General features: G+C 56.4%; 1 protein-coding gene across 3 annotated transcripts in view; it reads right to left on the bottom strand.

The window, feature by feature from the left end:
* SPTBN2 (spectrin beta, non-erythrocytic 2) overlaps window positions 1-13,143 on the bottom strand; it is a 39,999-nt gene that overhangs the window by 17,053 nt on the left and 9,803 nt on the right. For 2 of the 3 annotated variants that reach the window (XM_043925765.1, XM_043925773.1), the window contains exons 3-14: window positions 10,070-10,221; window positions 9,461-9,634; window positions 8,568-8,659; window positions 8,344-8,424; window positions 7,916-8,031; window positions 6,008-6,120; window positions 5,699-5,886; window positions 4,189-4,306; window positions 3,436-3,594; window positions 2,832-3,134; window positions 1,526-1,679; window positions 435-1,305 (exon numbers count right to left, since the gene is read on the bottom strand). In XM_043925765.1, coding sequence (XP_043781700.1) covers window positions 435-1,305; window positions 1,526-1,679; window positions 2,832-3,134; window positions 3,436-3,594; window positions 4,189-4,306; window positions 5,699-5,886; window positions 6,008-6,120; window positions 7,916-8,031; window positions 8,344-8,424; window positions 8,568-8,659; window positions 9,461-9,634; window positions 10,070-10,221 — 2,521 coding nt within the window. Of the gene's footprint in view, window positions 1-434; window positions 1,306-1,525; window positions 1,680-2,831; window positions 3,135-3,435; window positions 3,595-4,188; window positions 4,307-5,698; window positions 5,887-6,007; window positions 6,121-7,915; window positions 8,032-8,343; window positions 8,425-8,567; window positions 8,660-9,460; window positions 9,635-10,069; window positions 10,222-12,529; window positions 13,125-13,143 lie in introns of those variants that run through there. The other variant, XM_043925781.1, reaches the window with a different exon arrangement.

The raw sequence follows: 13,143 nt of genomic DNA, 5'->3' as shown, positions 1-13,143 counted from the left end.
CTGTGAATAAAGCTACTTTATGAGAGATTAATCCGTGTCTCTGTCTAAAAGGCTTATAACTTCAAAGCCTTAGCTATTTTAAGTCTGTACATACAGGGATAAAACAATTTACTCATATCGCAAACTTCTACGCTCCTGGAAAGTACAGAGGTGAAACGTTCCCATTGGGGATTTGCTTTTGAAAAGGAGAATCAGTCTTACAGAGCATGATGCTGATGATTATTGAATCTGGCTGAGTCTGTTGAATAAGGTTTCTATTTCTGAGTATGTTTAACATTTTTCATTAAAACCAAAAACAGACACCTGCTAAGACTCAAAGTGGGGTAGCAGGAGCAGGCAGGTTATGGCGGGACATCACCCTACACGCTGGCCCCCAACTCACAAGGCCAGTCTGGAGGCAGGGGTGGGGGGGGGGCGGGCGGGCAGGGGCCTACCTCTGCTGCACGACCTCCAGGTCCTCCAGGCGCTCGGGCAGGGTCAGCCCATTGAGCCACTGCTCCTTTTCCTCCACCCAGAGCCCGCAGGCCCCGGCCTCGCTGAGCATGGTGTAGAGCGCCAGGGCGGCCTCCAGGGCGCGGGCACGCTCGCCCGCCCGGGCCCGCAGCTCCTCATAATGCCGCTGCAGGGTGGGCACGCGGCCCTGCACCTCGGGCGCGCGGCTCAGCGCGGGAGGCAGGGCCGCCGCCTGCTCCCTCAGCGCGTCCAGGGTGGGCCGGTGGCCCCGGATCTCTTCCTCCAGGGCCCGGTGCTGCCGGGCCAGGGCCTGCGTGGAGAACTCGTCGTGCCCCAGCTCAGGGCTGGACACCAGGCGCAGCGCGTCCACCAGCCAGGCCTCCATGTCGTTGGCGTCCGCCTGGAACTGGTAGAGGCTGGCGGCCTGGGCGAGCCGCTGGGCCCGCTCCTCCGCCAGGGTTTCCAGCCGCTCCCACTGGGCTTGGAGCTCAGCGGCGCGGGCGGACGCCTGGCTGGCCCCAGGGTGGCCCTCGGCCACTAACTGCTGGCCCTGCTCCAGGGTGAGCTTCAGGGGCCCCAGGCGGCCGCTCATCTCGCCCCGCAGGGCGGTGTGCTTGTTGAGCAGGCGGAGGACGCCGGTCAGGTCCCGGCCGGTTTCCGCCGAGGCCAGGAGGTGCTGCTGTTCCCGCACCCAGGCCTCGGCCTCGCCCACCTCCCAGAGGAAGCGCCAGAGCCGCCGAGACTCCTCCAGCCGGGCCCTGCGAGCTGCTGCCAGTTTGCACAGCGACTCATAGCTCTTCTCCAAGGTGGCCACCCGCTCCGACACCAGCTGGGGGTCGCAGGGTTTGTACTCTGCAAAGGTCACACCAGAGGCCCAAGAGCTGTGACCCAGCCCTCTGCCGCCCCGTGTGTACCCCCAGTTCCAAACCCCTCCCGCCCCACACTTCTCACTCTGTCACCCACCAACCACCCATCACCTTTCCTGTCCCCAGGTTTTTCCCGTCTTGCTGCTTCAGCTCTTACTGTCCTCCTTCCCAGCCCCTCCCTTTCCCAGCCCCTCCCCCGTTGTCACCTTTCCCGGGGTCGCAGAAGCGCAGCGCGGAGGCGCTGACCGCCCGCACCCTCTCGGCCTGCACGGCAATGTCAGCTTCCACCAGCTCATGCAGCTGCAGCAGGTCCTCCACTCCCGTCAGGTGTTTGCCTAGGTCCTGGGACTGCAGCCGGCCCTGCGGGGCACGCCGGGCATGTCGATGCCCGTTTGAGAGCCGCCCGGTTCCCTCCTAGCCGAGGCTCTTGCCCAGCCACGCACGCGCACACACACACACACAAGTACGCTCACCTCGCCCTGTCTTCCAAGGATCAACCACAACCTGACTCTTTGAGTGGCTCAACTTGATCGCACCCACGTGAGCACGCCTGCTTCCGTCCGTCAGCCCTCACTCACACAGTGATCCCTGAGCGCTGTCCTGGCACCCTGGCCTCTGCACTCAACTCCCCTCCTGCGGAACGACTTTCTTACTAAATCCTGCCCCAGGAATCTCTGCGCTGACTCATTTTCTCGGCCCCAGAATTATCCCCGCCCTCCTACAATCTGGCTCCATCCCTGGCCCCCCCAGCGATCGTCATTGTCTCTCCAGGCCTATCCGCATCCCCATCTCTCGCCTGGATCAACGCAACAGCCTCGGACTGGTCTCTCGGCTCCCACTCTGGCTGCCCACAGCCCTTCTTCAAATAGCAGTCAAAGTGACATTTTAAAAAATGTGAAAATGCAGAATCACGTCTCTCCCCATTTTCAAAACCTTCTAAGCACCTTCAGTGCTCCATGTTACACTGAGCAAACTCCTTGACCAGGCCTGTGCGCCCTAAGTGAGCTGGCTACTTCCTCTCTGGCCTCATCCCCTGTCCCCCCGCCCCTGTTCTTACAGTCCCCGTGGGCCTCCTTTCTTATTGGAACGTGCCACACATGAGCAGGCCCAGGGCCTTTGTGTTCCTTTGGCCTGGGACATTCTTTCCTCAGAGCTCCCTGTGCTGGCTCCTTGGGACACTCTGCTCTCAGTTTAAATGGCATTTTTCAGGCAGGCCTTCCTGGACCACTCCATCACACGGCCTGTTGCCGTTTTTCTCATAGGTTTCACGCCCAGCTGCTATGTTGTTTATGGAGACGGGCCAAGGGTTTTATCATCAGTCTCCTCCCCCTGGAACGTGAGCCCCAGGAGGACAGGGAGCCGTCTGCTCTGTCCATCTGAACCAAGGACAGGGCCCCGGACTGGTGCACGCCCTGCAAAGACCTGGCTGAGCAGCTGAGGGAACCTGCTCATCGCTGCCCACCCCCCACACGGTCCCGACCACCTCGGCCCGACCGCAGCATCCGTGGGTACCTTCATCTCTTCCATCCAGTCCATGAGGTAGAGCAGGTCCTGGAACACCTTCTGCAGCTCCAGGTTGAGGAGGAGCCGCTCCCGCCGGGCGGCCACCATCTGCCGCAGGAAGTCCCAGAGCCGTGCCACGTTGTGTTGCCGTGCGGCGATGCGCTTGATGTCGTGGTAGCGCTCGGCGGCCAGCTCTGCGGCCACGGCGTCCACCGCCTGCACCCGGCCACTGTAGGCCACGATGTCCGTCTCGATGGCTTCGTGCTTCCGCACCGCTGCCTCCACGGCGGCCAGCTCCAGGCCGAAGTTGTCCTGGGGCGGGGACCACCATTCTGCTCACCCCCTGCCCCCCACCCCCCAGAGCACTTCTGCTGCAAGATGCCAGCTCCAGGGGGGTGGTTCTAGGCGTCCCGTCTGTCCCACCCCATCCTGGCTCATCAGCCCTTCTCCCGTTCAAGCCTTCAGTCCCCAGGTTCTTGGTCTGCTCATCTGAGCCATGGAGTTCTTATTTCATTAGCTCCCCACGCGGCAGGGCTCCTTATCCACCTCTGTCTCTCTCACTCCTCGAGTCTCCAGACCTGCCTGGGCGGGCCAGGAGCCCCCTGCGTCCTACCTGGGACACCAGGCGCTGGTTCTCACTGAGCCAGGTCTCCCGCATGGCGGCCTTGCGGTCGAAGCGGGCGGCCAGCTGCTCCAGCTTCTCCTGGCGGATGAGCTCTGTGCGCAGGGCCAGCTCACGCTCGTGCTCGGCTTTCTCCAGCCGCTCCCAGGCCTGCAAGGTGGGGACCGGGTTAGCGCCGAGGGGCCGGGGCTCAGGAAGTGAGCGTGGGGAGGGCTCACGAGGCTGGGGGGCGGTGCACAGGGTGGGTCCCAGGGCAGCTCGGTCCAGTGGGTCTGTGGAATGCGATCAGATGCCTGTGCAGGGAAGTGTGAGGAGCCGGGCGGGCGGCGGCGGTGCCACGGAGCCACGTGAGAAACACGTCTGCTGTGGACTGAGACAGAAGGCGGGTGGGAACAAGTGGAAATCGCTGGACTTGTCTGCAGTGGTGGGACTGGGGGGTGAACCTTATTACTTCTGTTAATCTTATGTTGTTTGTGGGAAAAAAAAAAAAAAACCATGAAATAAAAGTAGGGCCAGAGAGCTGGCGATGTGCTGAGCAGGATAAGGCACTGGGATGTAATTGTCATGGAGAGATAGACGGAGGTGCAGGGGAAGATGTGCGGGCCCCGGGAGAGGTCATGGGAGTTCCACCTGCCCTGGGATGGTTGGAGGGCAGGGATGCAGCGGGCTGAGGGGTTCAGGCAGGGACAGGAGGGGCTGGGGCTGAGGGTGGGTCGCCCGGGACACGGAAGGGAGGCTGTGGACCTTGTTGATGTCAGAGATGAGCCGGCCCTCGCGGGGCGTGTACACCTTCTGGTTGTTGGCCCGCAGCTTGCTCTGGATGGTGAAGAGCAGCACTTCCAAGTTCCCTTTCTCGGTGAACCTGAGGCAGGAGGCCACGTCGGGTCAGAAGCAAAGCCCTTGAGGGGCCCGGGGTCTCTTTATGTTTCAAAATGAAGTGTCTCATGTTGCTTTTCATCTCCTAAAAGCTTTGTGGGAAAGCCAGAAAATCCTGGCAAAATCCTCGTTTAAAAAGAACCTAATTTTATTTATTATTTTTTAAGTATTTACTTTAACTAGTTAATTTATTGGACTGTGCTGGACTCCAGTTCTTTAGCTGCGGTATTCAAACTCTTAGTTGTGGCATCTGGGATCCAGTTCCCTGACCAGGGATAGAACTAGGCCCCCAGCATTGGGACTGCGAAGTCCTAGGACCAAAAGGGAAATCCCAAGAACCTAATTTTAAAACAACTGAAAACTACACAGACACAAGCACCGTCACCCTTAGGCACGCAAGTCTGCAGATGGAATCGTATCAGAACCGTGACTAACATTTGTTGAGGACTCACTCACTGACCGCCAGGCCCTGCTTTCAGGGCTTTGCACACATTAACTCGTTTAGTTCTCACTACACGCTCTCATACCCTCATTTTCCCAATGAGAAAACTGAGGCACAGACGGGCTAAATAAGATGCCCAATGCTCACCAGGGCTAGATGGCAGAGCTAAGATTTGAACTCAGGTACTCTGAACCTTGGTCACTTAACACTACTCTCTGCTGTCTCCTAACACTTATGTTTCATGAACGTCTTTTCAGGTCAATAAACGCAGTTCTTCAATATTGTTTTCAGTGGCTGTCCCATGACTTATTTTTCTTTTACAAAGGTCACCTTTGTGCCCAGAACAGGACTTTCTGGGTCAAAGGGCACACCTCAAGTCATTCCCTGGAAAGCACAGAAAGGGGTGTTTCTGGAATAACACTAATTTTGGAGCCAAAACATGTTAACTCCAAAAGAGGTCACAAATAAAAAAATAGAAATTTTAGCATGTTCTGTGTAGAATCGCCCAACAGTCAAGCCACACTTCAACAGTCAACTGCTAGAATACAAGTGGTAAGAACCTGTGCAGCGTGCAAGTGACCAGCCACATATCTGTGTTGCCAGCAGTGACCACCTGTCAGGTCCAACGCCCCATCCTTAAGCTAGGATTGGGTTGTTGCAACACCCAGAACAATCTTATCTGAGTGGACTGTACCGGCTCTATGTACCACAGCAATCATTTCCATAGCATGATTTCATGTAATGGATAATCATTATTATTATTTTTTTAATTGCTTTGGTGCTGCTCCTGGCACTCTGAGCTGGGGGAATGAGCATCACTGAATTTCTGTGCTGCCAAATTTCCCTCCCAAAAGGCCTCCCTAATTTAGGCTTCCTGTGTGTGGGCACAGCTCAGGGCAGGCCAGCCGAGGCTTGGTGAGGCCCAGGGACACCTACTTGGGTGGCTTCTCCACGGTGCGGTAGGAATTGAAGGACTGGAGCTGGTTCTGGACTCCGCTCAGGGAGTTGGCCAGCTGCCGGTCATTGAGGGTCACGATGGTCTGCTCGATCCACTGGAGCAGCTCGGAGGCCAGGGATTCATACTTCTCCACCAGGCGCTCTGCCTCCATGGCATGGTCCAGCACCTGTGAGACCATGATGTGGGGTCCCTGGCCCAGTCCTCCCCTGCTCCTGCTTCTGGGGAGCAGGACCCCAGGCCAGGCCTCCTCTGGCCTGTACGCCCACCAACCCCGTGCTGGAGTGTACCTTGCCAATTCTTTTGCCTTCCACGGCCAGGGCTTTCATCTTGGAGAAGTAGTGGTAGTAAGTAGCCACATAGGTAATAATTGATTTCTCATCTGGTTGGTCCACATTCACATCTGAGAAAAAGGACCACTCAGGTCAGGCCGAGATTAGAAACCTGCTTCCCAGAAGTAGGCCCACAATCTGTATCACTTACTCCAGTCCCAATCCCAATCACTTATTCCCCTCCTAGGTCCACGAGGTTCTCTCTCCAGCTCCCTTAACCATCTGGACTAAAAGGGCATGAAAAGCTAACTTTTTTCTCCAAGAAACAAGCAGAGAATAAAACCCAGATGCCCCAAAAGGCTCTTACCCAGTTTTCCCAATGGAGACCAAAAGGAGTTGCTTGGTAAGAAGGCATGGGAAAAGGGGCTACTGGTGGGATGGAAAACACGGAGAAAACAACCAAGTCCCAAATCTGCCCAGGGAACTTCAGAAGGCGCATTTCCAGCAAGGAAGTTGCTTGGCTGCTTCTTCTGCACCTTCTGTCCTGCTCTTTTCTGCACCAAGACTGCTCTCTGCTCTCCCAAGGAGGCAGCTGAGGAAACAGGCTCTAGGGCCAGGCTGCCTGAATTCAAATCTCAGCTCCTCTAACAGTGTGACCTTTACAGAACCCTGTCTTCTCTTCCATAAATGGAGCGTAATGATGAAACTGATTTCAAAGTGGGGTATTGTGAGAATTAAGTCAGTTAGACCATGTCAAGTAGGTGGCACTAGCGGTAAAGAACACGCCTGCCGATGTGGGAGGTGCAAGATTCCTGGGTTCAATTCCTGGGTCAGGAAGATCCCCTGGAGGAGGAAATGGCAACCCACTCCAGTATTCTTGCCTGGAGAATCCCCATGGACAGAAGAGCCTGGTGGGCTACAGTCCATAGGGTCGCAAAGAGTCGGACACGCCTGAAGCAGCTTAGCATGCAAAAGCAATGCCAGGTACAAAACAAAGCCCAGCGGTTATTCCTGGTCTCATGGGCATTAGATCAGAATCATAGGGACCAACCAGCAGGGTCAACTGATTTCATGTAATGGATAATCATTATTATTATTTTTTTAATTGCTTTGGTGCTGCTCCTGGCACTCTGAGCTGGGGGAATGAGCATCACTGAATTTCTGTGCTGCCATATTTCCCTCCCAAAAGGCCTCCCTAATTTAGGCTTCCTGTGTGTGGGCACAGCTCAGGGCAGGCCAGCCGAGGCTTGGTGAGGCCCAGGGACACCTACTTGGGTGGCTTCTCCACGGTGCGGTGTTTGGTGAGATCTCACTGGTAAGGCCAGTGTTTGGTGAGATCTCAAGGTCACAGAGCTCAATTTAGAACCCTATAATTTGGGGGCCCTTAGAAACCTTGTAGACTAATCTCATTTTACTTTTTATTGTTTTAATGTTTTGGCCATCCCATGCGGCACTGCAGGATCTTAATTCTTCATGCCCCTTGCATTGGGAGTGTGGAGTCTTAACTGCTGGACTGCCAGGGAAGTCCTTCTTCTTTTTTTTTAAAAAAAAATCTTCTCATTTTAGAGTTGAGGAAACTGACCCACAGAGAGGCCAAGCAACCAGCCCCATGTCACGGAGCTGTTTCGTGGAGGGCTGGGATAGAACCATCCTCCACACGGGGCTGCCTTTCTTCCTACACTGAAATAGAATTTTCATGACATAAAATTCACCCTTTTAAAGTATACTGTTCCGTGGGTTTTTGTATATTCACAGGGTTGTGCAACCGTCACCATGATCTAATTCCAGAACACTTCCATCACCCCCCAAGGAAACCAGGTAAACCACTGGCAGTGACTTCCGTCCTCCCCGCCCTCAGCTCCTGGCAGCCGTCATCCACCTTCTGTCTCTAGCCCACAGCCACTCTTTCAAATAGCTCTGCCCCACCTTCAGGATCCAGCAGCTTCGTAAGTCCCAGCTCCTTCTCAGCCAGATTGAAGGCATTCTGCAGATTGTAGTGTGCATTACACTTCTTCAGGGACTCAAAATCCAGCAGGTCTGGCCTGGGTAGGGAGGAAATAGAGAAGGAATCAAGGGCATGCGAGAGCCTAAAGAGGAAAAGGAAAGCCACCCCATCTTGATCCCTAAGTTCCCAAGCCCCCAGCCCCCACTGCACCTCCCCGCCTCGACTTCCCATCGCAAGCCCTCTGTGCAGGAAGCGCCCCCACATTCTGGGCTCTTCTCTGAACATTCACGCCTCCTGACTGCCGTGGGGCTCAGCTTGTCTCACTGCTTTGTCTACCTGTGTGTGCGGGCCCCTGGGTCATCAACCCATCCAGCAGCTCAGACAGGCTGGCCAACCCCCGTCTTCTCACCGGTGTTTATGCACGATGGCGTTGAAGGCCAGCCCATCTCTCCAGCTGGTGGTGAAGTTGTGCACGTTGACATTGGGGTACCTATAAACAGAGGCCAGGATAGACAGTGAGTAGGCCTCAAGGATGGATCCCCAGCTCATGGTTCCTGGGCCCCCATCCTTCCTTCCTACTGCACAGCCTTGATGCATCCAGCCCTCCAAGGCCATGCTCTCTGGCAGCCTCACCCGGCGGTCTTCATCTGGCACCAGAGCAGCAAGGCATCCTTGGCTGACTTCTTCTCCTTGTTGTCTTCTGTTTCCACACTTATGTCTTGGATCTAAGAAGGGAGGAAGGAAAGAAAGCCCTCACTTCCTGAACAGGGGCTCCTGGAGTTATCAGAGATGCTCAGGGTTATCAGAGATGTCCTGGAGTTATCAGAGATGCTCGGAAGCTGCTCCTTAGACTCCTCAATTAGGGGCCTAGGGATAGAGCCTGGGTCATTTCTTCTTGGACTAATGACCACAGAACTCCAGGTCAAAAGGATTTGAGACAGCAGAAAGGGGTGGGAGTTCAGAAGAGGAAGTGCCTTGAAGGCAAAGATGCTGGTTCCTGCTGTGGGGGGAAACTACAGGTGGAAAAGTGACCTTTTCCTGAGAGCTGGGCTTCAAAGGTGAAGCTGACGGAGCTCTGCTTAGGGCTGGAAGGAGCAGGGGAGTTACACCCGGGGTGTAAGCAGGGCAATCAGGAGAGCTGTGATGGCATTAGGACTCTGGACTGGCGATGCTCAGAACATAAGGAGGAGCTGGGTGGCTGTTCTTTTGAGGGAGGCAAGCAGAGTTTGGGGTAGAGGAGTGGACCGGTGACCAGACCCCAAATGCAGTTCTAACACTCTCTGTGGTGAAGTACCCATCTGTAAAATTTCCAGTCCTTTGTGCCCCCAAATGTGGTCCTCTAGCAGACCAGGCCACAGGGAATTTGCCACAGGAGTTTGACAACACCCACGCTGGCCTCTGTCCTGTTTAATGACAGGAGTCCCCTGCCCCAGGGTGTGAGGTTCTGGGCCGCCCATGTGTGCTGTGACCGTGGGGGCTGCTGCACCGATGCGTGGGGCACACGCCGGGTGCCACCGTGCCGGTACCTGAAATCGAAGGATGATGGTCCACACCAGCCCGAGGGTCAGGCGGTGGTTCCCGTCCACGATGTCATGCGAGCCCATGTTTTCCAAGTGCACTTTCTGCTCCTTCAGGAACTGCAGCGCCTTGTCCACGTTCTCCAGGCAGTGGATCCGCATGCGGCCCTTCGTGGGCTTTGGCTGTGGAGGGAGGGGACACAAAGCCGTGGGCCTGTGGGCCTCCTCCTCCTCCTTCCCTCCTAGCTTTCCCGGGGCCCTGCTTCCTACGGCTTCCCCATGACCTCCCTCAGGAACACAGGCACTGCCCGGGGAAGTTAAAGCTGAGTTGCAGATGAGGCTTGGGGCAGATTAAGATTCCCAAGGGAATTAACTGCACCCAGAGTGAGTGGGGAAAAAAAATGTTTTCAATGGGGCCACTGTTCCTGTCTCCATGAAGCAATGTTCCTGGTTTAATCCACGCAGCAAAGCCTCTCAAACTGAAACCATCCTCTGAGCAGAAGGCAGCCACTGCTTTCTGTTCCGTGGTGTCGCTCTTCTTGCTCAGGGCCACCGCCAGGGCCTGTCCCCCTGGCCACTGTCTCTCAGGCCACCTCCTCCCCGGTGACCCCAGCTCACCAGTGTCTCCCCTGAGAGCACCTCGAGGAGCCTCAGGAGGTTCCGTCCGTCCCGGAGGTCGCTGTACAGGTCTCCCACCCGGCATGTCACCCTGGCCAGGTGCGAGTTGACCCACTTGGTGAAGGTTTTCTTCTGCACAGCTTCTCGCTCATCTATGGCGGCAACATGGGGTCATTTCTGCCCTTCAAGAACCGGGCGCCTGCTTCTAAACACCAGTTGGTGGGGGTGGGGAAGTGAGGTCTGGGGAGGAGGAAGGGAAGGAAGATGGCCGAGGAGAAAACCCATAACTTGAAAAATCGGGAAATAAAGAAATTGGAATGAGTTCATGAGCAGGGTCAAGAACAAAAATGAGAGACAGAGAGACAGAAAACAGGCTTTGAGAAGGAAGGATGAAAGAAATTACAGCAAGGGACATGCAGGGAAGGCCTGGGATCAGCACTCTGCTGTGTAACAGTGGTGAAACGCTGTTGTTCCATCCATCAAGGCCTCACTTTCCTCATCTGTAAAATGGGTACATTACTTTCTCTTTCAACAAGTCACAGTGTTGACTGAGTCACCGCGTGTAAGATCGCACGAAATGGCTCCTGGATGAGTTACTGTTATTCAGACATGATCTAACCCGAGGAAGGAGTAGGAGTTGCTCAGGTCGGTCCAGCAGGAGCTATGGCTGTTCCCGTTTGGTAGTGGGCAAAGGAGAGGGTATGGACTTAAATTACAGCAGCGGCTCTTCCAAGTGGTCATTAGATGGATGTGACATTATAGAGCCTGCAGGCCTCCTGAGTCAGCTTGCCCTCCTGGGATAATTTAAAGAAAAGACAGGCTCCTCTATTTCTGGGCTGGTTCATTCAACTGGTTGCAAGGGGATTCTGTCCCAGGACACGAACATTCCAAAGTCAAGAGGGAATATATCATCGTGGAAGTTGGAAACAGGTAAAAAGTGAACCCGGGAAACACAGGGTGGGGCAGGGGAAAGCCAGGCAGAGTTCAGTGCCAATTTCACAAAAAGTGACGAGATGCCCACTGCCTGTCCACAGGGGGAGCTGCTGCTGAGAGACGGGATGCTGTTACATTTCCCAGAGAAAGAAAAATTGAAATTATTATAAGTGACATAGAGAACACCACTGACCCTGACACATTGGAGACATTTACAAAGATTTGTTGAATTAGACAAGAGCATTAAGCCTTGGGCCTGACATTTTTATAGCCTGGGTTTCAGTATATGAGGACATTCTACTCTTGCCTCATTATTTATGGCAATATCCACGATCGATAAATTAATTTCTTCCAGTTAAAAAAAGAAAAAATACAAATGACAAAGTGAGGGAAGAGGTTCAGCCCACTGGAAGTTGCTCTGGCCACTGGGATTTCTTCGTGTTCCCCCCAGAGAGGCCCAGTGCAAGGACCCAACCCAAGTGGCCAGGGCTGAAGAGTCACTTGTCTTTCCTTAGCACCAGGATCTCAGAAACCAAAAAGACTCACCCCTTAATCTCACATTCCTATGCACCTCACCCATAAAACACAGCGACACACCCATGTCTGTTCCTGTCTTTCTTACCTCCAACCCCGGACCTGGGACAACTCAGGGTCCTAACAAGTGCTCAGACGGCCTGATGCTCTGTGGGCCTCCTCTCAGGATCCATAGGCCCTGCGGGAGCCGGGGACCACCTGGATCACCAGCCATGACTGGATCCAGGGAGTCTGCCCTCATGCCAGACACAGGAGGGTGAGGCCATTTTGGCTCATAGGTAGCATAAAAGGGGGAAGATGAGGAATCAGGGGGCAGCTAGGGAAAAAAAATGTGCAGAGCCGACCACCAGAGACAGAGTGTAACTTAACCAGGTGTCCACAACATCCACAGGCACGCAGAATGCCGTGGCTCCCAAAAGAAACACACTGGCCTGTGTGCTAGAGTTAACACAGCCGCCTCAGACCCATACCCGAGCCCGTCTGCGCCAGATCCCTTTGACACACTCCCCGGTTTCCACACACTTAGACACCCATTCAGAAATCCAGGGCAGCACAAACGCCCTGGGCCCCTCGCCTGCTGGTTCAGTCCCCTGCCTCCTTCCCTGACCACCCCGGCAGGACCGTCCTCCCCAAACCCCCGAGAGTCTCAGGGAGACCCGGCCGGGCCTCCGAGCTCCGCGCCCCCTGGGACACACGCCCAGCGGGGCCCCGCCACCCCTCCAGCGGGTCCAAGCCTCTCCCGGCTCTGTCAGCATCCGCGGATTTCCCGGCCACTTGTAATTATTCCCCCGACACTTTGTCTCCCAACACAAACCGTCTGAGTCACAGAAGATGCTTCCCCCACCCCGGGGGCCTGGCTCCGGCTCCTCTCCCACGCCCCCAGCCGCTCTCTCCGCGGGGCCCCCACCTCCGCGCGGCTCCAGCCGTCCCCCTCGCCCCCCGAGCCCTCCTCTCGGAGCCCACCACCACCACCACCCCACCCCCGGAGCCCACCTTGAAGCTGCTTGAAGCGTCCCTCCAGCACGCTGGCGTACTGAGCCGGGTTGATGAAGGCAGCGGGCGAGAGCAGGAACCCCCCGGGGTTCTGAGCCCCCTCCATAGCCTCACAGTAAAACTCACCGGCCCCGTTCAGGCCGTACCCGGGCGCCCTGCCCACCCCGTGCCCATTCATGGTGCCGCTGCCCCTGGATCGCCCGCGGCCCAGAGTCCATGCTCTGCCCGCGCCGGGGCGGGGCGCCGAGAGTCCGCTCCCCCGCGAGCCGGGGGTCCCGGCTGGCAGGCCGTGTGGCCCGAGGGCGGTGGAAGATTCGAGGAGTTGGGTGAAAAAGGAGCAGCGGGAGGTCTGAGCCCCCGAGCGCTCCGGCACCCGTCGGCAGAGCACACCTGGAGACCGAGGCAGCTCCAGACAAACAGGTCGGACAGTGACGGGGGAGGGGCGGGGCGGAGCCGGCCGGCGGGGGCAGGGCCGGGCCCCCGGGCCGGAGGAGGGACCCGCCAGCGCCCTCGAGACTGCCGGTCTGGCCCGGAGTTGCCTCGGAGTGCACCAGACCCGAGAGGACCGGTCCCCCCCGCATCCCTCGCGCCACCCCCTACCCCCGCCCCCGGCC

The sequence above is a fragment of the Cervus elaphus genome, chromosome 2, assembly GCF_910594005.1.
Source record: "Cervus elaphus chromosome 2, mCerEla1.1, whole genome shotgun sequence".
Lineage (NCBI taxonomy): Eukaryota > Metazoa > Chordata > Mammalia > Artiodactyla > Cervidae > Cervus > Cervus elaphus.
The sequence above is the reverse complement of the archived record's forward strand: the minus strand, read 5'-3'. Positions and strand labels throughout refer to the sequence as shown.